Source organism: Schistocerca gregaria, chromosome X, assembly GCF_023897955.1.
Source record: "Schistocerca gregaria isolate iqSchGreg1 chromosome X, iqSchGreg1.2, whole genome shotgun sequence".
Classification (NCBI taxonomy): domain Eukaryota; kingdom Metazoa; phylum Arthropoda; class Insecta; order Orthoptera; family Acrididae; genus Schistocerca; species Schistocerca gregaria.
In genome coordinates this window covers 131,496,728-131,523,407 of record NC_064931.1, presented here as the reverse complement: position 1 = coordinate 131,523,407, position 26,680 = coordinate 131,496,728, and the positions used below count along the sequence as shown (strand labels likewise).

The window sequence follows — 26,680 nt, the reverse complement described above, 5'->3', positions numbered from 1 at the left end:
AAAAACGTTTATGCAGTGTCGAAACATGGTACACAATGGGACGGTGTGGGTATGGGGAATGCCCGCTGACCAACATATGCCAGCGTGTGTAGTGCCAAAAGTAAAATTCGGAGGCAGTGGTGTTACGGGGGGTAGTGTTTTTCATTTAGGGGACTTGCACCTTTTGTTGTGCCTGGCACTATCACATCACAGACCTTCATTGATGTTTAAAGCACCTTCTTGCTTCCCACTGTTGAAGATAAATTCGTGGAGGGCGATTGCATTTTTCAACAAGATTGCGCACCTGTTCATAATGCATGGCCTATGGTGGAGTGGTTACACGACAATAACATCCCTGTAATGGACTGGCCTGCCCAGAGTCCTGACCTGAATCCTATAGAACACCTTTGGAATGTTTTAGAACACCGACTTCATGCCAGGCCTCACCTACTGACATCGATAACTCTCCTCAGTGCACCACTCTGGGAAGAATAGGCTGCCATTCCCCACGAAACCTTACGGCATCTGATTGAACGTATACCTGCGAGATTGGAAGCTGTCATCAAGGCAAAGGGTGGGACAACACCATACTGAATTCCAACATTACCGATACGGGGCGCTACGAACTTGTAAATCATTTTCAGCCAGCTGTCGACGTGTTAGTTAAAAAATGAAGGTAAGTATTTCAGGTTTCCTCCGCCTAACTCTGTTACGTCATTGCCATATTTAAGAAACACTTCATTGTGATGTTGTTGTAAAGTTGGGCAAGGTTGAACAGTACCCATGCAAAACTTGATCTTGATGCAGTAAGCAATGCTATTCAAGGAACTGACACTTAAGAAAACTATCACTTATTGTAGATTGTATTCCTATAATTTTCAAATTTTGGTGACCATATGACCAGATATTGTGACAGGACCGATTTCATTTTCTCCTGTAGTTTTTCATAAGTGTTTGCATGATCAGTGTTTGTCTAAAATGCATGTGACTTTTCATTAATATGTATGTGTTTTTTGTGGTCAAATAGTGGAGTTTTATACTTCATATGTTCGTCACGGTTCTACCAGTTGTTCATGTTGAGGTGTCTATGCTGGGGTCTGTTATAGCTTTCTGTAATTGACTGCTCTCTTTCTTTTATGTATAACTGGTACTGAGTACCTACACACATAGCAGTAGCTCATTAATGTTTATTTATCTCAATTTAACGAATTTGACAATTTTTGTTCATATTAAATGTGATGACTTATTTCTCTCCCCAGTCTGCAATAGTTTTAGTAGACACTGTGGTGTGGTATCTTCTCTCTAGCTAAATCTATTTTGTATGTGTGATCTAGTGTTTGAGTCCCTATTTAATCACTTGCCTTATGAAACCATGTGTTGCTTTCGTTGCACTCACATTATCATGCAATGATCCAATCTTATATTTGAAGTAAATGGAAGTACATTACCGGTAATTGTATGATCATGACTAATCATACTATGAGTGCAGATTGTGGCCTTATGCCGATTTTGGTTCCTTGAAAAAAAGTTTATTAGTGTAATCTCACACAATTACTAGGTTTTCTGCTTAGCAAACCATATCCTACCTCGATTCATTCAGATGTTATTAGTGTATAAAGTACTTGGTCTAAATTTAAACAGGAAATATTTTAGTTCTTCATTTTCTCTCGGCTTATTTGTTGATCGAACAGACCAAGGATGTACTGCCAGTTGATAGTATCCAGTGGACTCAATATTTTGGCGATATAACATTTTGCCATCCTCAGGTGCACTGCTGAACTGACCATCTGCAGCCACACCACCAATGTATATCCCCTCCCACCATGAGCCATTGTCTACAAGGTCCGCACCTGAAGGGACGTGTCTATGGCTGCAGAGGTGATTGCGTCAGCATATGTGACAGGCACTGCCCTGGAGACCACCCCCGTTGCAGTAACGTGGGTGAAGTTACTCATTCCACTCTGCCCACCAGAACATAGTGTTTCCTGACTGTCTTCTTAATTAGACGTAGTGCTGATTCCCAAGTCCTGCTAAGATTATCGTCATAGTCTAAGCTGATGAGATTTCCCTGCTACATATTTCAATGGCTTCTCTGTGACACTGTCCCAGAATTTATATGCCAAAATCCTGGTACTTTCATATTCCATAACACAAGTCTCAGACAACTAGTGCTGTAACCATCAATTGTTAGGATACATTAGTTGAGTGAGCTGCTGGTGTTGTCTGCTTTGATCTTTGATGGTGTGTACTGTTTGTCCAATGTATGTCTTGCCATTTAGGTATGGCTTCTGAAATACCCCAGCCTTCTGTAAACCTAGGCCTTTCCAGTACATGCCTGTTTTTCCCAACAGTGTGCTGATGCACAGTTAAAAGTCAGTGGTTACCCCTTTCTGTATGACTTCTGCCATCTCCTTAGGTTATACAGTAGAGCAGGGTGGCAGAGTGCTTGTAATCTTCCATCCCCAAGTCCATCTGAGATTGTTGCCATAGTCCCAGTTGATGAGATTTCCCTGGTTCTGTACTCAAGAGAGTCTCACACTTACATGGAAACAATTTACTTAGCATACCACAGTCTGGATTCCTGAAGGGTTGCTAGACTGAAAACGCTACATATACATTCATTCACCAAATAATACAAGTCTTAAATAATAAAATATCGCCATTAGCTATTTTTTGTAATCTTTCCAAGGCATTTGATTGTTTAGATCATGTTACTCCCTTACAAAAACTGAAGGTTCAAAGAATTGATGGCTTTCTGCACAGCTGGTTTGATGGTTTGAATCATACTTATAAAAAAATGGAAAGGCTTGTGCTGAAGAATGCAGAGGATGTTAAAAGGTTAGAAAATTTTTGTGACTGGGCAGAAATCACATAGAGACTCCCACATATTTTTATATGAGTGTGAACGACCTTCCACTTAACATTCAGCAAGCAGAATTGACAGTTTTTGCAGATGATGCTACTGTTATAATTCACCCCATCAGAGAAAAATCGACAGAAGATATGATAAATGATATTTTCCAAAGGATTATAAAGTGGTTCTCAGAAAATTGTCCCTCCCTAAATTTTGAAGGAAAAACACTATATTTAGTTCTGTACATCAAATACGAGTTGTACAAACAATTGAAGTAACACATGAGCAGTCAGTCAATAGGGTTCAATGCTGGGTGTACATATTGATGAAAACTTGAACTTGAAGAAACATATTATTGAGCTCCTCAAACAAGAGACAACCTCCTGACATAATTTGCATATTTCCACTCAATAATGTATTAAAGAATAATTTCCGAGTGTAACTCATCACTTAAAGGAAAGTATTGTTTGCCAAAAAGCCAGCAGTAAGAACAATGTGGTGTTCAGTTACAGACATCATAGGTACCTCTTCAAGGAGCTGTCATAATACATACGTTTGTTAAAGAAATTTATCACAAATAATCAATCACAATTTGAAAAGAACAGTGATGTCAGAAAAATCATCTTTATTATCCATCACTAAACATATCAGTGAGAAACGAGTTTAATATGCTACTACATAAATTTTGGATCATTTTCCCATAACATAAAATGCCTAATTGGTAGCAAAGAGCAGCTTTCAGATCTAGCTTAAAAACATTTCTCCTGCACAACTCCTCTACCGTTGATGAATTTCTATTTAAAAACTAGTAGCCAGAAGAAACTTGTTTTTAAGCGTAGTTGCATGAGTAATACTAAAAAATGTGTTCATTGATGTTAACATGAATCATTTATATCTGTAAACTATCTCGTTTCACATCATTTCGATAACAGAATCATTCAAATCTTCTATAGATTATGTAACTGGTGAACTAATTACTTAACTAATCGAGGTGTTCCAGTTCCCATGTAAGAATCTATGCATTTGAGATTGTGTGCATCCTGTATAATATCATTGTTAATACCCCATTCCTCTTCACAATGTGCAATGTGATGGCAGTTGTCTGTGAGCTAATACAGGTCCTGGAACACAATATGGCCAAGGGTGTCATCAGCTTCTCTCTTGACCATAACGTCAAGGAATGGTAGTCTTCCTCCTGCTTCGATCTCTATAGTCAATTTGATCCTGGGATGAATGGGGTTTAAATGTCATTATTAAAAATATGGAATAGAATATGAAGTCATATGTAACAGAAGAAACAAGTCGATTTCCAAATAGATGTGCATCTCTAGGCGAGAGTAAGCTGCCCTCTGTTTGTTAATAGTATTCTCCATTAAACAGAAAGTAACACTAGACAACAAATTTTAACTTTATGTTTTTTTTACAAAGGTCAAAATGTTGATTCATATTGATTTGAGTGTGCTGAAGTTGAAAAATAGCAATTAAAAATCTGTATTAGACAAGCATAGCAGCGCCCAACACACATTTTCTAACCACACATTTGACACAGTTTTGGAGTTAATTTGGTACTCTGATCACAAAGATCTAGGTTTTTAGACACAAGGTGTTGAAGTTTACGTTTTTACTGAAATACTGATACACATATTTTTTCATATTCTATTCAGTATTTTTAATATTGACAAAAATATCTAACTTTATTTGTACAATTTAAGGGAAGCCAAAGCAATATATCACATCATTTTCGTCAGATAGGCTCCAGTCTTTTTAAATGTTTGGTAGGCTATGTCACTGAAATATACGCTCCTGGAAATTGAAATAAGAACACCGTGAATTCATTGTCCCAGGAAGGGGAAACTTTATTGACACATTCCTGGGGTCAGATACATCACATGATCACACTGACAGAAACACAGGCAACAGAGCATGCACAATGTCGGCACTAGTACAGTGTATATCCACCTTTCGCAGCAATGTAGGCTGCTATTCTCCCATGGAGACGATTGTAGAGATGCTGGATGTAGTCCTGTGGAACGGCTTGCCATGCCATTTCCACCTGGCGCCTCAGTTGGACCAGCATTCGTGCTGGATGTGCAGACCGCGTGAAACGACGCTGCATCCAGTCCCAAACATGCTCAATGGGGGACAGATCCGGAGATCTTGCTGGCCAGGGTAGTTGACTTACACCTTCTAGAGCACGTTGGGTGGCACGGGATACGTGCGGACGTGCATTGTCCTGTTGGAACAGCAAGTTCCCTTGCCGGTCTAGGAATGGTAGAACGAATGGTAGAACGATGGGTTCGATGACGGTTTGGATGTACCGTGCACTATTCAGTGCCCCCTCGACGATCACCAGAGGTGTACGGCCAGTGTAGGAGATCGCTCCCCACACCATGATGCCGGGTGTTGGCCCTGTGTGCCTCGGTCGTATGCAGTCCTGATTGTGGCGCTCACCTGCACGGCGCCAAACACGCATACGACCATCATTGGCACCAAGGCAGAAGCGACTCTCATCGCTGAAGACGACACGTCTCCATTCGTCCCTCCATTCACGCCTGTCGCGACACCACTGGAGGCGGGCTGCACGATGTTGGGGCGGTTGCGAATGGTCCTCGCCGATACCCCAGGAGCAACAGTGTCCCTAATTTGCTGGGAAGTGGCGGTGCGGTCCCCTACGGCACTGCGTAGGATCCTACAGTCTTGGCGTGCATCCGTGCGTCGCTGCGGTCCGGTCCCAGGTCGATGGGCACGTGTACCTTCCACCGACCACAGGCGACAACATCGATGTACTGTGGAGTCCTCACGCCCCACGTGTTGAGCAACTCAGCGGTACGTCCACCCGGCCTCCCGCATGCCCACTATACGCCCTCGCTCAAAGTCCGTCAACTGCACATACGGTTCACGTCCACACTGTCACGGCATGCTACCAGTGTTAAAGACTGCGATGGAGCTCCGTATGCCACGGCAAACTGGCTGACACTGACGTCGGCGGTGCACAAATGCTGCGCAGCTAGCGCCATTCGACGGCCAACACCGCGGTTCCTGGTGTGTCAACTGTGCCGTGTGTGTGATCATTGCTTGTACAGCCCTCTTGCAGTGTCCGGAGCAAGTATGGTGGGTCTGACACACCGGTGTCAATGTGTTCTTTTTTCCATTTCCAGGAGTGTTTATCTAAGCCATTCACAAATCACATGGAAAAAATAAATCAAAGTACTTTAGACTATGTACATGAATAGCTACAATCAATTTAATTCAGTCAAAGACACAATATTAACAGCTACCTTCTTTATATCAAACGTTTTCTCTTTGCATGCCCCTTATGGGGAAGATGCAAGTCTTACTGCACATTCCAGCAGAAATATACCAACGTTAAAGCACTGAATCTTTCTTTGTATCGATGTTCCATAACAGAGATTTGTTGGTGAAACCTATCACCATGTTCATCCCTAAATGCCACACAATTGTCAGGGAAAAGTGTATTGTGAGACGTTGCATTTCAGTTTTCATATGCACATGCCCAAGAACAATGACATAGCTTTATGAAAGCATTGCCACACATTTAGCTCATCAGGACTGGGAATACACCCCAATTTCTGATCTCCATGTACCTTACATACTTGTGGACCAATGATATGAATACTCCCTGCATGACAGTCTTAGCACTCAGTCCAGGGAATTTTCCCGATGCAAGTATTCAAATGCTTATTCGTTGCTCTTATTAACTACTTTTGAAAATGGCATATCAAGCTTCACCTGTAGTGGTGGTAACAGGACTCAACTGGGATTTACAAGTGGCTCCCATGAGACATTTTCCTTGCCAGGCAATACAGTTTTTCATTGTGGCCAGTCCTTCTGGTTGTAATGAACATAAACCAAAAAGATGGGGATTAACAGACCTTGAACATGGTAGAGTAGTTACAGCATGGGGCATTCCATTTTGGAAATCATTAGGGCACTTAGTATTCCAAGATCCACAGGTCAAGAGTGTGCTGAAAATACCAAATTTCGGGTATTACCTCCCACCACAGACAAAGCAGTGGCCGACTGCCTTCACTTAACGATGGAGAGTAACAGCATTTGCATAGAGTTGTCAGTGCTAAAAGACAAGCAACACTGCATGAACTAATAGCAGAAATCAACGTGGGGCATATGACAAATGCATCCCGTAGGACACTGCAGCAAAATGTGGTGTTAATGGGCTATGGCAGCATATGATTCACATGAGTGCCTTTGCTAACAGCACAGCATTGCCTGCAGTGCCTCTCCTCTGCTGGTGACATATCGGCTGGACCACAGATGACTGAAAAACCATAACTTGGTCAGATGAGTCACAATTTCAGTTGGTAAGACCTCATGGTAGGGTTCGAGTGCACCAGAGAATCCACAGAGCCATGGATCCAAGTTGCCGACAAGGCACTGGTAGAGGTGGCTCCACAATGGTATGAGCTGTGTTTGAATGGAATGGACTGGGTCCTCTAGTCCAACTGATCCCATCATTGACTGGAAATGGTTATTATTGGTTACTTGGAGACCATTTGCAGTCATTCATGGACTTCAGTTTCCAAAACAACAATAGAGTTTTTATGGATGGCAAAATGCCATGACATTTGGTCACAGTTGTTCACAATTAGTTTCAAGGACATTATGGAAAATTTGAGCAAATGATATGGTCACCCAGATCGCCCAACATGAACCCCATAGAACATTTATGGGACATTGTTGAGAGGTCAGTTCAAGCATGAAATCCAACACCAGCAGCACTCACGCAAATGTGAATGGCTGTAGAGGCAGCATGGCTCAAAGTTTCTACAGGAGACTTCCAACGACTTGTTGAGTCCATGCTATGTCGTGTTGCTGCACTACATCGAGCAAAAGAGGTCCGACACGACATTAGAACATATCCCATGACTTTTGTCACCTCATTATATGAGCCATTGATGCTTATTATTGTCGATGGTGTGTAAAATATCTGTCATCATGATTTAACTTTCCGTTATAGGGCTGAATATGCCACTAGGATGGGAAGAAGTATGTTGCCATTATGTAATAGCGCAGCTATCAAATCAAATTTGGAAACATCTATGAAAAGCCTCCAATCGTCCTGCTTATATAAGTCATAGTGAGTTCTTGCATCAAACTCTCAAAATCTGTTCAGAATGTTATTACATTTGTTGTGCTGAAAAATCTTACGAGTGGCTTTTGACACTGGTGAAAAGAACATTCTCGAGCTGTATTTTCGAGAAGATTCCAGTCCATTACACGAGGAAAAAACAACAGTTCAGCCTTATGTTTAACAAGATCGCTGAGTTCACTTTTTGTGATTTTGTTTATTTCACCAGATGATGTTGGTGTAAACATGGGTCGTTAGATGTGGAAGGATGGTATGTATCTGCCTGGTCTTCATCTTCACTGTCACTGTAGAAATTTATTTTTGTAACTACTGGAGGATTTGGAACACCCACTCCACCCACTGGTCGCATCACACTTGGTACATTAAGATACTGCATGACGCTCTTCTTTTTCTTGTTAAATCCTCTACTAAACGGAGGCACCAAGCAGAAGCAGCAATCGTTTATATCGTTTGTAGATTCGCGCCAAATGGCCTGTACTGCAAAATGCATGGAATTTTTTTTCCTTTCATTCATGCTCTTATAGTTAATGAAAATGTTGTACACCAATCAGGAGGAGCCCATGTCTCTATTTTGTCCCCTATACCTGATTCGAAATATGCTGCTTGGGGCAATGTTTGTTTTCTTTGTCCAAAAACTGCATCTCCTCACGCATAACAAAAATTGGTGGTGTTGTTAACACATCTGTGGGGCATAGCGGCAGTTTTGATTCTACACAGTAGCACACAGAAAAGTCGCTATTCACAAGGAGCTCTCTGGAAGGCAAGGAACCTCAGACTATGTTAGCTAGAAACAGAACACTGCTGTAATATCGCATAGAGAACCTGTCCGTTCACCAGTTCATAGGCTTAACTCTCCTCAGAGCATGGCAGGTTTCTCGACGAACTTCTTCATCTGTTTCCAGCAGTAGTCCCACCAGCATCAATCCAACTGCACTGCCAATGTCCACGAAGGCTGAGAACACAGGAGTGGAAGCAATGTTAAGTCTCCTCTCCAGAACTAAAATCGCATCGCCACTCATCGAATTTGTATATGGAGCACTTCACCAAAGAAGCCCTGAAGTCATTCAAATGAAATCCACTTTCATTTCCCATTATGAAGACGGCACATTCATCATTTGTCTTCATGGAACCAACAAACTCCATGACTTCTTTGGACATCGGAAATCCATTCATACCAACATGAAATTGAGTATGGACACCGAAGCAGAAGGCAATAAAGGCATATAGGCAATGCTATTCATGCAACACTGCCTCTGTAAAGATACTTCTAAAACAAACAGTGACTGCTACACTGTTTGTCTAAAACAAAGCATAGGACTATAAGTGAAACACGTTTGAGTGACAAATCCTTCAAAGAGTACCGCTGCAGAGTCAGAACAAAAGAATCCACACAAAACCTGAAGAAAATCTGGCCATATGTAAAAGCTGTAAGTGCTACCAAAGTTCTTACAGACACTCACAGGTGACACAGAAACCGAAATTGAGGACACGAAACAATAGAAGAAATGTTCCTCTGCAAAGGAAGAACCACAAGTGGTGACCCAACTTAATTCTCACATCATTCCAAACATGAATGATATACATAAAAGGTTCAGTGGCATTAGTTAATTAGTTTTTTATTTCAATGTTTCATTATATGATTATTTATAATGATGTGGAACTTGTCGTTTTACATATTCACATGTAAATATGGCTACATGCTCAGATTTACAAGACACAATCAATAGCAATGTGATACAAATGGTAATATTACTGATGCCATTGCCAGTAAAACGGAGTTATTAAACACAGTTTTCCGAAATTCCTTCAACAAAGAAGACAAAGTAGATGTTACAACATGCACTTAGAAGTAGGTATCCTCAGTGTAACAGAGCAACTCAAATGACTTAATAAAGGCAAGTCCCCCAGTACAGTATGTATACCAGTTAAGTTCCTTTTAGAGTGTTCTCATGTAACAGCTAAATACTCAGGAATTATACACAATTGCTCACTCGATGAAAGATCCTTACCTAAAGACAGTTGCGCAGGCCACACTAATACCATAAAAAAATGGAAACAGGAATAATTTGATGAATTACAGACCCTTGTCACTAATGATGATGTGCAGTAGAATTATGAAACATATACTGCCTTCAAACATTATGAATTACCTAAAGAAACACATTGTCAGCACGGATTCAGAAAATATTGTCTTGTGAAATGCAACTAGCTCTTTATTCACGTGAGGTAATGACTGCTATCGACAGGGGATTTCAGTATGATTATATATTTCTAGATTTCCAGACAGCTTACCACACCGTTCCTCACAAGAGACTTCCCATCAAACTGCGTGCCTATGAAGTATCATCTCAGTTGTGTGACAGGACTAGAGACTTCCTGTCACAACGCTCACAGTCCATAGTAATCGACAGAAAGTTATCACATAAAACACAAATGATATCTGGTGTCCCTCAAGGAAGTATTATAGGCCCTCTGCTGCTCGTAATCCATTTAGGAGGCACTCTGAGCAGCCCTCTTTCATTGTTTGCACATGGTGCTGTCATTAACCAAGAAGTAAAGCCATCAGAACATCAAAACCAATTGCAAAATGACTTAGACACAATATCTGTGTGGCACAAATAGAGGCAGTTGACTCTAAATAGGGAAAAGAGTGAGATCATGCACATGAGTACTAACAGAAATCCGTTAAATTTCGGTTACACAATAAATCACACAAATCTAAAGGCAGTCAGTTCTACTAAATGCCTAGGAATTACGATTACAAACCGCTAAAACTGGAATGATGACATAAGTAGAAGGCAAACCAAAGATGGCGTTTTATTGGCAGACCACTTAGAAGCTGAAATAGGTCTACTAAAAGAGACTAAGCATGTCCATCCTGAGCTACAGTATTGCTGTGTGTTATGGGTTCCCTACAAGATTGGATTGGTGGAGGACGGCCAAAGAAGGGCAGCTCGTTTTGTATTATCGCGAAATAGGGGAGAGAGTATCACAGATATTATAAGTGAGTTCGGGTGACAATCATTAAAACAGAGGAGTTTTTCACTGTGACGAGATCTTTTCACGAAATTTCCATCATCAACTCTCTCCTGTGAATGCGAAAATATTTTATTGACGCCAAGCTACATAGGGAGCAATGATCATCATAATAAAATAAAAGTATTCAGAGCTCGTATAGAACGATTAGCACTCAATTTTCCCAAGAGCTATTCGAGAGTGGAGCACTACAGAAATAGTCTGAAGTTGGATCGATGACCCCTCTGCCAGGGAGGTAAGTGGGAATTGTAGAATAGTCATGTAGATGCAGATGTAGATATATTTTGTTAATGCAGCTGTGAATTAGTAATTCATACACATCACCTTTACCAGCCTATATAAAAAGAAATTATTCTATGGAATAGGAGTTGTCTAGGAGAAACTTTTTCAGTCTGTTTTAAAAGTAGATTTTGCTGTGTGTCTGACGTTTTATATCTGGGGGTAAGTCACAAAAAATTTGTTAGAAATGCTGAGCACCCTTTTCAGCTAAAGACAACCATAATTGAAATAATGAATGTGCCTCGTCTCCTACCTTCCAAACTTTACAGAAGCATACCAGCGCACACTCCGCTGCAGAGTGAAAATTTGATTCTAGAAACATCCCCCAGGCTGTGCAAAGCCATGTCTCTGCAATAGCCTTTCTTCCAGAAGTGCTAGTTCTGCAAGTTTCGAAAGAGAGCTTCCATGAAGTTTGGAAAGTAGTAGACGAGATACTGGTGGAAGTAAAACTGTGAGGATGGGTTGTGAGTCGTGCTTGGATAGCTCAGTTGGTAGAGCACTTGCCCACAAAAGGCAACAATCTCGAGTTCGACTCTCGGGCCGGCACACAGTTTTAATCTACCAGGGAGTTTCATATCAGCACACACTCAGCCACAGAGTGAAAATTTCATTCTGAAAATAATGAATGCCACTTTTTTTCCTTGAATCGTAATTATGTATACCACTGTCTCTGTGCGCTGTAGTAATTTATTTATGGCAAACTTAATGTAACTGTAAATGCCGTGTGACTAGGGCCTCCCGTCAGGTAGACCATTCGTCCGGTGCAAATTTTTCTATTTGATCCCACTTCATGAAGATGATTAGGACAACACAACACCCAGTCCTTGAGCGGAGAAAATCTCCAACCCATCTAGGAATCGAACCCAGGCCCTTAGGACTGACATTCTGTCACACTGACCACTCAGATACCGGGGGTGGATGTGTTGTCAAGTAGTAATTAAAATACTTAAAAATTTTAAACAGATGTCTACAAGATGATCACGAGTGACCACAACATATTATTCTTGCACATTTTTTAACAATAAAAATTTTCTTTCTTCATGATGAATTATAACTGAAAATTATTAATTCTATAGTTTCACTGAAAAATATGCAAAATATGTTAACTGATTTGTGTCTCCTCAAGATTTACAATGATTTGACGTGCAAATATGGATGAACTGATTTATTTTAGGTATCTATATATGTGTTTTTCCAGTTCAATTCTCATCATTATGGACACTTAAAATTTTTGAAGTTTTCACTATAGTTACGATTTCCATGCCATGTATTACATTCATCACTGCTGTAGTATTTCTAGATGTGCAAAACTGAATATGTTGTGCTTTTTTGAAATTAAGAGTAAGACCACTTCCAGAAAATCACTCAACAGTACTTATAAGAATATTATTTATCATTTCTTCTATCGCTACATATGTGTCTGGATTGATTTAAATACTAGTGTTATCTGCAAAAAGAAATAATTGCCCTTTTATATATTAGACAGAAGGTCATTTACATTAATAAGAAACATTAGTGGGCATAAGATTGAACCTTGTGGAAACCCATAACTGATTTCTACACTTTCAGGAAAGTAACCTCTGCTTGTATTGGTTGAATTATTAAGTAAAAGTATGGCAGTATCCATCAAGTCCACAAAAGGTGAATTTATCTATGAGTGTATTGTGATTCAGAGTCAAATACCTTATGTTCAACAATGTTCCTGGGCACATTATACAACAGTACCAAACGGTTACTGTTAGACTAGTTGTTCTAACAGCATCAAATACAAGTAAACCTGCTGCATCTCTGCCTGTGGTTACTCATACTTTAGTTACTTGGGCTATGCACTCCTCTGTTTACAAAGACTAGTTCGAGTTAGTCATAGTGTCGAACTGTGCTTGTCTGTATTCATGCCCCACAGCTAATTCGCTGCAGATAATGATCTGTAGCTGTGATCATGCAGTCAAATATTCTATGCATTGGCTAGAATTGTGAGTTAATAAGATACACTTAATATACAATAAAAGTTAAATGAATAATTTTATAACATGAGTTCTATTCTAACTGTAATTGATGTAGATACCAGAAAATTATGTTGAATAATGTTTATACAAAAAAGGACATCTCAAATAAACAGGAAAAGGTGCTACGATATTCAGTTAAAATAGAGACAGTAAATACCCTCATGAAATGCGATAGAGTTACGTTGAGAGCATCACAAGAAGGGTAGCAAAATCCCCAAACCAAATTGTAGTCAAACTAAGTCCATTTCTTAATCTCAGTACCCGAAATATTCACCAGCTTAAAATAGTTCAGAGTTTAATATGATGATTTAGAGAGTAACACACATGATACAAAGAAATTTAACTTATACTCTGCCTATCTGCAATACAAGCAGAAGAAGTTAGAGTCCTGCTCTGGAGCACATTCAGGCCTTTCGAGATATAAAATCCCTTCAGAAGTTAAAGTATGGTAGTGTTGAACTAATTTTCTATCCCTAGTAAATATCAACAGTACTTTAGTTCCCTAATTCCCCTTTTGGAATGGAAAACAAAAAATTACTCCATGGGGAGAAAACTCAAAACATGCATACTGTACCGTAAAACACTTTTACATCCCAGTATCTGCTAAAGATTTTAATTAACTCTTAGGTTATATTCGCATAATGCAGTCTAATGTGACATAAGAAAAAATTTCTGATGACAGTAAGAATGAACAGAAATGTTAAACAGTTTCTCGGAAGCCTAAAAAGTGTAAGTACACTGAAATGAGCATTTCTTTTAATCCCTATTATAATTATTCACGTTTCTATCAGCATTCTTTGGAAATAGAAATAGTGATATTTTTGACAACTGCTGCAATTTATACTGCAATAAGAACTTAAAAATATGACTGCATTTTTATTTTTTATTTGCTTCTGCTCTTCATTTACACAGTATACAATCGTTTCAAATGCCATACGCTATGTGGCACTACAGTAGAGAACCTGCAGGGAAACTGTGGGAGCTTCATGGCTCAACAATGAGTGAGAACACGAATAATGTATTGGAACTGGACTGTCTGGAATGTCATTCATTTTTGCTATATCGATGTGTTGCAGTGACATGAGTTCTCATAATTGTATACATTAGAATGTTTGAAAAGTTATATTCATTTTAGCTATGTCATTGTGTTGCAGTGTAATTAGTTCTTACAGTTGTTTACAAATTATCTGTTTTGATTGTGTAACGATAGTTATTCTGTGGATTTAAAGTAGTTATAAAAATCATGGAAGTGCCACCTAAAACAAAGATCTACAGACAGAGTAACAGAAAAGAGTGGTAAAACTATGTGGAGTTCAGGCATAGGTTGAAGCCTATGCCAGATAACTCAACAAAAGCCTATTGAAGCTATTGTCAGTCCGAAATGTAGACAAAACTTAACATTTGAAGAAGCATTTGGAAACGAAAAAACATAGAGCAAAATACGAACTAACTTCTCAAAACAAGCCACTGACATTTTCTCTAGTACCAGTAACAACATGCAATTCTTGGGCAACACCTGAGTGTACATTTGCTTTGTACATTGCTGAAATGGATCAATTTCCAATATCGGTCACTTAAATGATTTGTGTAAAAAATACTTTAAGGATTCGAAATCGACAAATGACAAGCAATTACGCAGAAGAAAATTCATAGAGCTGATAAATTATATTTTAGGAGTTCATTTCAGAAAGGCACTCCCAAGTGACACAGGTGATCAGAAGTATAGTTTATTGTTAGATGAGTCAACAGATGTAAGCATCAGGAAATATCTTGGAATCGTCATAAGATAATTTAGTTTAAACAAAAAAGGAGTGTCTGCGTTTTTACCTTTACAGTGGCTGTTGGGGTGGTATCAGCACTGATACAGTGTTTAAAAGTTCATGACCTTAAATTACAAAATGTAATTGCACTGGAACCAACCACACAGCTATAATGATTGGTACAAAGGAGAGGCACACAGTAGTCAGTCAAAATCCCATTAGTTTTTATTTCACTTGCAAATCTAGCTTCTTGCTATAAATAGCCATCTTCAGTGCATTTTCGTTAGGACTCAACAGACTGTGCTGTGAATCTGTTGAGTTGTAACGAAAATGCACTGAAGATGGCTATTTATAGCCAATATCTATGTTTGCAAGTATAATAAAAAGTAATGGCATTGGGCCTCACTGCTGTGTGCTTCTTCTCCCTTACATTTTATGGTCAATGTGCACAACAGTTCCTGAAGGAATCAAAGTTGATCATGATTGGTTCCAGGTGTATACAATTCTGAAAACGCAACATAATCTTCCACAACTAATTTTGATATCTTGTGTCTGTCACTCATTACAGGTGGCAGTAACACATGTATAAGAAATTACTTTGCCACGAAAATAGAGTTTCTTGCCAGGGAAACCCACAATTGGTTCTAATACTCGTCAAAGTGTCAAATTGAGCACAAAAATATTTTTGAGCTAATAAATTGCAGAGATGTACCATTAAAAATACTGAAGGCATGTGACATATGGTAACTCTCTACCGACCTGGCTATGGCAAGAATTTTCTCAAAGTTGGATGAACTAAACTTGCATTGTATGACTACTAATGATCGATGATACATAGCAGAGATGCTTTGTGATACATACTCACATGAACAGAATCGAATCTCTATTTTCTTTCTGAAAACTATTCTCGGTAAGTTGCAGCAGGCAATCAAACTCTTCGAGAGTGAAATAGCAAACCCTATAAAACTGTTAAGTTCCTTAATGGCTTTGTTATGTTCTTTCTGCCAAATAATTCTGTTGCCAATGGCAGCAGCAACTGACCAAGACTACACAGATCTCAACATTAGAGACCACCTCAATCTTATCCCCTACTGCAGATATCTTTTTGAGTCATATGTGCAGATACTTCCTGTAAATCATAATTTCTGTATTGAAGGAAAAAAGCTGTGTTTATTTTTATGTGAAATTAGGAGAAGAAATCCGAAAACCACATCCAGACAGTGACAAAGCTTTAGAAAAAATGATGTATATGACTGAGGAATAAACTTTGATGCAATCAAAAGACACTTCATTAATTGGTCTTGTAAAGGAAATGGGATAGTCTGAAGAAAAAATTATCATAATCCTGCAGCAGTGCAAACTATTCACTTCATTCATTGGAAGCCGCTAAATGGGGACACTATTTGCTTTTGGGCTAAAGGAGCCAAATATACTAATACCATTAGAATAAACATCTCCCAGGGTTTAAGTAGTTTAGTTATTGCTGTTCTATTCTTATCACATTCTAAAGCTAAAGAAAGAAGGATGTTTTGCTCAATGAATATTATGAGAAATTTTGGAACAGACTCTGAACAAACTGCATATTCTCTTCTTCTCATCTGAGCTCAACTCTATACTAAAAACGTATGTTGCTCGACTTATGATCTCCCAGAAGAAGTAATTAATCAAGTCGCTAAAGGAAGACCAGCAGAAACTGTAGATGCTTCAACATCTTCTTTGGTTAATGCAGTTAATAATCTTGGAAATTTCTTATATGATTTTGAAATTTAGGTAAATATATTTTCTGCTATGAAAGCATAGTGTAATATATACACCATGACATGTAACATCAGAAGTTCAAACAGTGTACGCATATTTGTAAATAACTTTTACTAAGTGACCAGCCGTGAAATCGCCAAATGTTGACTGTTCCATACATAGTTTGAGTGGGACTGACGTTTATATACAGAACAGGCGATTCTTTTGGAAATTTCAGGATTGGCCTTATAATATAAATCGGAGTTTAGCGTGCATTATCTGGGCTTTGAATGTAACATGCTTAAAAGGTCACAATGTACATATTTTATTTTAGTAATGATCTCATCTGTATAATAACAACTAGAAACTTTTAATAGCCAAAAAGATACTTTTTATGTTCTTTCTTTCAAATCGAGAGCCTGAGGCCCAAATAATTGCAGTTTTAGTTGAGTGGAACGTTTAAAGTTACGGTTCAAAAATGTAATTTTTTCAGGTTTTTGTAACTCTGCATATGTTAAAATAATAACATGCTTTCAGTGCCATATATCAATAAATTAATGTAATTTGTAATCTTTTGTACAAAGTTTGTTAAATATCATTAGAATAAAAGCTAAACCGTATAATTAAAAATCTCTTGTAGTAGCCTACATTATCGTCTGGCAATGCCCAAGAGCCGAAAATAATTTCTAACCCTCAAAATATATTTGCTCTTAAGCGGCGTCTAACGAGTTTTTAGAGAACCTTATTTTACTTACCTAGTAGATTTTTAACACTGGCTAGCGACTTTAAATGTTATGCAATGGCAACATTGCGTGGCATAATTGCTCTTTTCGAGAAAAACGCAACTGTGATAACAGTACATTAGACGTAGCTTTTTTAGTATTCTCACAATTGAACTCAATCCTCGTCCATATATATAGAGTATACTAAATTTTTCTTTTACTGTTCTGTTCTCCAGTAAAACGCACCTTCAGATTTCATCTCATAACTGTTATTCAAGGTTATTAAAATGAACTGTTTCTCATATTCGTTTGCGTTATTCCTAATGCATCTAAAATGTTGTTGCCGTTTCCGTTTCTTATACTTCTATAGAAACATGTAGCGAGTAATCTTTTTTGGCTCCATTACTTCTTCCGAAGGGGACTTTCCATAGAATAAACATAAATTCGAATAGTCATTTACGTTTATATCTGGCTAGACCAAGGAAATGTGCAATTACCAACACGAAGCTGATGTTTTAGTAGTTTCGTACCATAGAGAATTATTAGACAGTCAGTGCTAACGGACACTGGTTTTCTAACTGAGGCTAGTCGAGTTCAGACGTCGCCCTGGCCATGTGGATTTTGTCAAATTTCTCCAGGCAAATATCAACATGGTTCCTTTAACAAGGCCACGACAAATTAATCAAATTTGACTTACAGGCACGCTTCGTCGTACTGGTCTCGCACCGACAGGAGAAGTAAACTTTAAGAAGTCCTAAAAAATTAGTTCCTACAGAAAGAGCTGGAGTAAATTTTAGATAGGCCCACACACGTTCAAATATTTTTAATGTGTTGGGAGAGTGTCTGCCACTTACCCAAATTTAGCCACTTGCAAAGAGCACCCAACGATTCTCGATATCATTTTTGCGTGCCATTTAGTGAAAGATCGACTTTTTGACAGAGACAGTAGGGAATGAAAGAGAACCATGGGAAAACAGACGGGTTTGCAATATTTGTCACCTGTGTAGTAGTAACGTAAGAGGGCGTTGTGTGCTGTTACCCACAGAATTATAGTTGTTGGAAACAGCTGTCTACTGTTTCACGTTTCAGTTCTCTATACAAGCGAACATAATTAGGTTCGTGAGCGTGTAAGCTTGGGCTTCTTTTTCTTACGTTCTAATGTTAAACTTACTTTAGGCGTAAATCATTGGGAATGGATTATGATAGTAAACTACCCGGTGTTTTTAAATAATAAATCGACCATGATTTCATTTCTGTGGGAAAGAGTTTCAAATGAAGTGTCAGAGAATTCCTAGAAATGAATACCTTGTTGGCCAGTTTTTATACCTTTTGCGATGATCGGTGGTGTAAATCAAATGTAATGTAGCCCCACCTCTCATTGTTTTTTACTATGACGGCGAAATGTGTTAGGGCGGCGGCAGCGGATACGATATATGGATTACGGAAATGCCTCGTTAGGGATAGTATTATAAGGCGTTGTCGAAAAATCCCTGTAGAGGAAGACTGTAGCTACTACTTACAACTTCTGGTCCTTTTCATGCAATGTCGAAAGCTCGCGACAAGAAATCAGTGAGAAAAACGAGCTGTTTAATAAAGTGATGTCATTTTTGACAACGGAACAGAATAAGCGAAAGGGAGAAACTGACGTCGCACGTGAGATTTTATATTGTAGAACCCGATTCAGCCGATAGATGGAAGACCAGTGTGACGTCAGTAGCGTCTAGCAGCACGCACAGGAGTATTGTTGTTTTTCTGTCGCAGGACTGTTTAGCCCTTTCAGTCAAATCAAGTGTGTAAGTGGTTCTGTCTGTAATGACAACAATGTTTACACCTACATGAATTGCGATGGAACTGCCTTAATGAAAGTGAAACGCAAATTAGTGCTAATATGCCACTAGGAAACGTTGACTGTGAAGGAAACTTATAAGGTGCGAATCACTGTAAGTTGTTGTGTATATTATAGCCTTTTTCCCGCAGTCCATTCACACATGCAGTCCAGGTTGGATTGAGTACACATTCACGAGATCATTAAAGCCGATCATCCCCTAAGTCTCTGTGTAAATGACAAGCAAGGGGCTAGAGAAAATCCCAAATGTCTCTGAAAACCAATTCTTAAACCAATATATTTTTCACAAGCTAAAGGGCAACTAGAAACTGAAAGAAACAAATGGTGGGAAATAAACTCTCCTCAAATATGCAGTGAATGTTAGAATTTTTGAGTGATGAACATTTAAGTGGTCACACAGAATGGAATAGTTATCTTCCTCATGGGTACTATATCTGAGCATTATTGTGCAAAGAATTAATGTTCACTCAGTTGATTACATGGCCATTGATAATTTTTATAAATGAGGTATTTCAGTAATTTTTCAGTGTAAATGATATGTAACCTAATGAATTGGTTCAGAAGTATGAAATTCCTAGTCCTAAAACCGTATAATCTTGTTTAATACACTGAGGTGCAGCATTGTATTGGCTACATTCCAGTTTATAAAATACTATTTGAGACACGCGTACAAATATTAATACTTGGTTGAGAGTTCCATCAATAACATTCTCTGGTACACTAATAAACTTCTGATGCTAAAAGTTTGGTTTCCAGGATTATTTTTGTGAAATGTATAAAATATTAATAGCAGAACTTATATTGACGTTCCATGACTCTGAGTAATCAGATTTTTATTTTGAGATGAAGATGATGAATATGTATAAGAGGCCTCGCCCTCCTCCCCCTTCCCATGCCTCTCTTTTCACGTAATGTTTTTAGGTTTACAATTGTGTTTGCAGTTTTTTTACTGTAATAGTAAAGCCTTGAAGCCTTATGGCAGATTAAAACTGTATCAGATGGGCTTGACTCTGAAACTTTGCCTTCTGTTAATGTTAACTTGGTGTTTTTCATGTAGTCTGACTGGAGTTTTCTTCTGCATTGTTAGTATGTACTTGGTCTTTTATGCTATTTACATTATTTTAGATATCAAGCTTTTTAGAAGTAAATAGTTATGTGATCACAAAATAAATGAGGAAAAAGAATTTTTTTAAAGTACTTTTTGTGCTGAATGAGGCTACCAGAAAATAATTGGTGCAGAAAGTATGTGTAGTTATTCCCTACAGTAGACTTTCTGGATGGTTTTGAATACATGGATGTATTTGATTTTGGGTGCATACCCAATAAACGTGACATTTCATCTTAAGCTCATTTTAAGAAAAGAATGCCAAACACTGCTCAAGAATTTCTGCCAAGTTATTTGCAGTAAGTTACCTAGTTTTAAAAATTTAACAAGTTTTAGAACATAGTGTTCACTGCCAGTGATTAAGTGATAAACAGCCAGTCAAATCTTCATACCAAAATAACACCCATTACTGGCACAAAATTAGTATTTTGAACCAAAGGCAAGTGTGTGTGTGTGTGTGTGTGTGTGTGTGTGTGTGTGTGTGTGTGTGTGTGTGTTTTCCATTCAGGCCAGCCATCCAACACCTTAAGTACTCTGGGTTATATAGTACAGTCACTCTTGTACTCCGATTCTATGTGCACGTAAATTTATTCACCACTCTTGCATTAAAATCTGGAATTCATGACCACACTGCACAAAGTGCTTACAGTAGTTGCAGGTGGTGCATGGTAACTTTGCAAATCATATTGTTTCTGGCATGATACTATTACCCCAAGTTTGCCATAAGCTCAATGTGGTAGTTGCTTTTTTGCTTGTTTTCATTAGTGTTTGTGGGGATGCTCTGTGGTGTGGGATGCATGTACTGCGAATTGCTTATGTTTGGCAGTGTTAAAATTTTTACAGACTGAAACCTGTATCCCAGAAATTGCAGTAGCTGAAGTTCGTTTGTTTCACTTACTCATGTTACAATATTTGGCTTCTGATACTCCTGACCAAAATGTTCAAATCTTTTTTGGAGCAAGACTGTAACATTTTCTGATTTGGGTGCTTGCCATTGATGTTAGATTAAACTCCCACATACCAGTAATTATTGTCCAGAAAGTTTTGAACACAGCAGAAATTGGTGTGACTGACAACTAAAGTGTCTTGATACTGTGCACACAATATGGAGGCTCTTACTACTGCCTGTGACCCACAAAGTACTGATTTCATGCCAGTAATGTGGTTATGTTAGTTATTACACTAATTGATAATGTGAGATAAATATTGTCATGCCATGCTTGACCCCCTTGTGATATTTTAACAGTCACAAGGTCAGAGGGTGCTTGTAAAACAGTGACTGAATCTTTCCTTTAGATTTCATTTTTATCTGAAAACCATTTTATAGGAACAATTAGCTTGTAAACAATCTTTTTGCTTAATTTATGTATAGTAATTTCTATTCTGGATGTAGGCCTAACAACCATATCTGTGCTGATCTGTTGTATATACATTTTAACCAAATATCATGATGCCAATAGAACACTAATTTGATGCATCCCCTGAAAAATGTTTTATTGTTTTGATAGGATGTACATGTTGCACTTTTACTGTTAATGTATTTTTCTTTTGATTTAGATCATTGTGCTTATTTTGATAATGTGTTTTCAGGGAAGTAGTTTATGAACTGTGGTTACCACAAATTGGTTGTTATGAAATGAAGTGTTTGAAATCAAACATCAATGTAAAACAGTGTGACTGTGATAAGTGAGTGTAGCAATAAACAAGATCTCTGGTCATGGAAGAATCTGAATCCTTAGTGGTTGATGTGGACCCTCGTATAATTAATTTTTCAGAAGATGTATCATCCTGCAGCATTGGTGATGGGGCTAAAAATATTTTTCCATGTAAGCGATGTGACAGATCATTTCCTCTAGAGCAGTTACTCATTATTCATGAAAGCAATCATGACAGAGAAAGGAATTTCCGTTGTGATATTTGTAACAGCAGTTTTTACTGTAAAGGTGACTTAAGTAAACATCATGCTGTACACATTAAAGACAAGCCATTTTCATGCATTATATGCAAAAAGTGTTTTTCTCGGAAAAATCTGCTTAGGAGACATGAAAATATTCATAAGGAAGAGAAAAAATTTTCTTGCAAGAAATGTACTAAACAATTTTTCTTGAAAGAGCAACTCAAATTGCATCAAAAGGTGCACAGGATATCTAAAAAATTTTCCTGTAAGATTTGTAGAAAAGCATTATCATCAAAGCGTTCTCTAGTGCGGCATGAGGCTCAGCATGCAGGAAAGGCTCAATTTGCATGTGATTACTGTAAAAAAACTCTCTCTTCGAGTGCAGAACTTGCAAGGCATCTTGTCTCCCATGCAGGAAGCAAACCGTACCCATGCAAAATTTGTGGAAAATCATTTTCACTGAGTCACCATCTAACAAGGCACTTTCGAAGTCATGCAAGGGATGAAATTTTCACTTGCAATGAATGTCAAAAGACTTATGCACGCAAAGAGTCTTTAGAAATCCATTTGCGAGGCCATACTGGTGAACGACCTTATGTTTGCCGCCTTTGCCAGAAAGGATACTATTCCAGCACACAACTTAGTCGCCATATGAAGATACATGCTGGTGTAAAAAATTTTACGTGTGACCACTGTGGAAGTTCGTTCATTAGAAAGGACCAGATGAAAAAGCACATAAAGAGTCATATGTACTGAATTTCCTGTAAGGGGACATGATGTCGTAAAATAAAATGTAAATTATGTGCAAGCAAAAACAACTTAAGTAGCCCAATTGTGAGCTTCTGCTGTTATAGTTAATTAGTATATTATGCTTTTCCATGTTGCTGTTTACACATTTTATATCTGTTACATGATTATGTATTTTCATGTTATTTATTATGGGTGTCTGTTGTTAATAAAGATGGGAATCCATCTGCAAGCAGTGTTTCTGATGTGCTTAACTGGAAATCATGTGGTGGAATTCAAAATATACACCATCACACAAAAAATGGAACACTTTACTCTGTATGTGCCGGCACACTTGCATCAATGCAAGTGACAAGTCAAATGTCTGTTAGATGTTTTTCTACGGTGAATATTTATGAATCCAAAACTTCCTGTTAGTTGTGTGACATACTTTACCTAATACTGCCTTTATTAGGAAGCAGTAAATCTATATATTGTGAAACCCCCCATTGACATTGTGATATGTGAATGTTTTGTTTTCCAGCTGCATGTGTGAGGAATTGTTTTGCAGCCACAGTGCCAGGGAAGCCTAAGTATTTATACTTTACTTTCTTGTTGCCATCAGAAAGTTTTATCTGCTGTTTTCCAATGTCTCAGGCTGTTTCCTCATAACATACAGTACAATTTGGTGGTTTTGTTGGCATTTGTATATTATATAGGCGGTGACTGAAAAGTGATAATGGTGTCTCAAATTCACAAGCTGTAATAGTATTTCGAATTCATAACATTGAGTTCCTATTTAATATTCAGTCATTTCCAGCAACTGACAACAAAATGTTCACAAGATTAACATGATCTTCCTTTGCACGTGCACACATCACCATTTTCCTCTAATTTACCCCCTTTATTTTCTTCTCCTTTCCTTTCCTTTCTCTTTCAGCCCTTGCACTGTGTTAGTGATAGTAATTTGTGTGTGTGTTTTGTTTCACTAAGATTTGAACTTAATCACTTGTACAAAATCTTATCTGAAAGAAAGAAGGAAAGCAAGCAAAAGCTTAAAAGGATAATGAATTTCTGAGTGAGGCTGATGTAATATTGAATGAATTTTTGTTCCTGACTATTAATGTTGAAATTTTTGTAACAATGTGAAAAACCAGACATTTTTGCTGCACACAAAAGGGGAAATACATCTGTTGTAAAAAGTTAATCTGCTTCTATTACTCTGTATACAAAATTACTTTGAAAAATCATGCAAGTGGTTTTATGTTTTATTTCTTGGAGCATTTGTTACTTGTGGTATTCAATGTTAGTAGTTGGTCAGTGGCTTAAAGGACATCTGTATTATTTGGCATTGAAAACAGTAATGGCATTTGGAAAGATTGAAATGTGATGTAGTAAGTTTGTATCCTGTTTCATCAATCGGCATATAACTGAGTAACTCCGGACTATCCAGAGAGCTTTGCTTAGTGGTATGTTGACAGGTAAGGCAAAAAGTAATCTCAAGCCTTGCTTCAGTGTGAAAATTGCTAGACATTGCCACATTGTAATTTTAAATATCCTCTGTAAATGAGAAGTTTCCTGTAAAACCAAATAGGTCATTTTTTTCAGTTTCAACATTTTGTTGACACAGGAGCTGCAACATTTTAAATATTTCATGAAGTGTTTAACAATTTGTCAAAATTGGAGCACGTAAGTTCGGCAACTAGTTTTGAACTAGCTGGTTCATTCTCAAGCCTGGCTTACTGAGGCTGCTCTGAAAGTGCCTGATGTTGTTTCATTCATCCTCAACAGTAGTTCTATACAATTAAATAAGAAGTAACTGGCTGCTCAAAAGAAATTAAGTTTCGTTACTGGTTTTGGGCACTTGGAGCCCTTCTGCAGAAGGCTGTACCTATCACTTTGAGTCTCAACAATAAGATGCATAAAATGCCATGGTCATGTCCTTCATTTTGTACAAGCACTATGAGCCACATGATCATGCCATTTTGCTGTATGCCTCTTATTGTTGACCCAAATAATGCAATATGTATAAACTTCTGATGAAGGGCACTAAGTGCCTGAAGTCAGTAAAGAAATTAAATTTCTTTTATGACACTGGTTGATTATGATTTCATTTTGGCTCGTATTAATAACAACCATCAAAATGGCAATACATACTTTATTAAATGTTCACAGATGATGGTTGGAATAAACATGTGCCATCTTATCAAGTCCGAATCAAATTTGTGCAGTGTAGCCTCAAAAAAGAGCCAGCTAATTTGAAACTAGTTGCCAAACACATGTACTGCATCTGTGACAGGTTATTAATAAATGCTTAACGAAATGGTCATTTGTATTTGTGGTAAGTAGCATTTTTAATCGCACTTCACTATTTACATGTGAGCTGTGATATAGTGTTTACCTCTATTATTGCTCACTTTGCTTGCTCTTCAGAGACAATCTGATGTTATGTTTCCAAGAAACTGGAACTGTAAAGTTCGCAGATTTTTCTTTCTTTGAGGTAAGCTGAAGTGTTAATAGCGATGTGGCAATTGTGGTGTGTTTCTTGTTATGTGTAGTTAAATACCAAAAGTACATCAATACATCTTGTCAGGAAATGCCTAGATTGCAAAATACTTACCTCTTGTTGTATTAATGTGAAATGAAAACCATTCTTGGAAATTTTTAATTGCTTATGAAACATAGGTGGAGTGTCTTGGGTGAATCATGCACACTATAAAGACATTACTGTGTATAGGAATTAATAATTATTCATTTGACATCAGGTTAATCCTTGGATTTCATTTGTATCTGAAGTTCTCAAAGACAACTTAACATAGTGTTGCAATTACAAAAAGGTGTCCAGTATTCCTTAATTTCCTGGATTTTACTTGAAAGGCACACTCACTTTTTATGCACTGTTTATCAGGTATTCACAATTTATTTAGCCTGACCACATAAGAGCTTTAGGGTCCTCTCAGACTAGGAACAACACACACAATTTTTTTAAAAAAATTACTAATTTTTATGCATATTTCCAGTTTAGTCATGTACCTCTGATAGATTTTGTGAGAACAATCACTGACACAAATAATGTGTGCTATAATAATTGTTGGCAATGATGGACATTAAGTATATCAATAATATTGCTTAGTTTAACACATTTGAGGCCATGTTATGAGAAATGCAATGGATAGTGAAAGATAAGACTGAAATTGTATTTGTTTATTTGTCCTTGCACTACTAAGTGTAATACCAGACATGTAATAAATACAGAAATAATAAATGCATATAAAAAAAAAACAAAAACAGGATAGGGCAGGAAGTAGGGTGTGGCCTAAGCAATGGAACCATTGCAGCATTTGCCTTGGCAAGCTGGGAAATGTCGGGGTGACTGACCTGGGTGCAAATCCCACTCCTCCCGAATGCTACTCCAATACATTCACTGGCTTAGCCACCTTTTTATATTACGAGGAAAGATAACCAAATATACCTGGTCTACAGAGATCTCTTGCCAGGTAAAATAAATGCAGAAATAAATAAATAAATATTAGGTGTGTGAAAGATGGATAAACAATGTACCTGGAACATGGTACTTCATTGTGTTACAGGTATGAAAAATACAC

The 26,680-nt window shown here is 37.9% G+C and overlaps 1 protein-coding gene across 3 annotated transcripts; it reads left to right on the top strand.

The window, feature by feature from the left end:
• The first annotated feature begins 18,445 nt into the window (after positions 1-18,445).
• On the top strand, positions 18,446-24,282 carry LOC126297662 (gastrula zinc finger protein XlCGF52.1-like). Of its 3 annotated transcripts, XM_049988746.1 has the most exons (3): positions 18,456-18,616; positions 20,563-20,751; positions 22,043-24,282. In XM_049988746.1, exon 3 carries the CDS (start codon positions 22,170-22,172, stop codon positions 23,103-23,105), a length of 936 nt encoding a protein of 311 aa, XP_049844703.1. In that variant the 5' UTR covers positions 18,456-18,616; positions 20,563-20,751; positions 22,043-22,169; the 3' UTR covers positions 23,106-24,282. The 3 variants fall into 3 exon arrangements, with proteins under 3 accessions (XP_049844702.1, XP_049844703.1, XP_049844701.1); XM_049988745.1 differs by having other exon boundaries at positions 18,446-20,751; XM_049988744.1 differs by lacking the exon at positions 20,563-20,751.
• Positions 24,283-26,680: the final 2,398 nt, after the last annotated feature.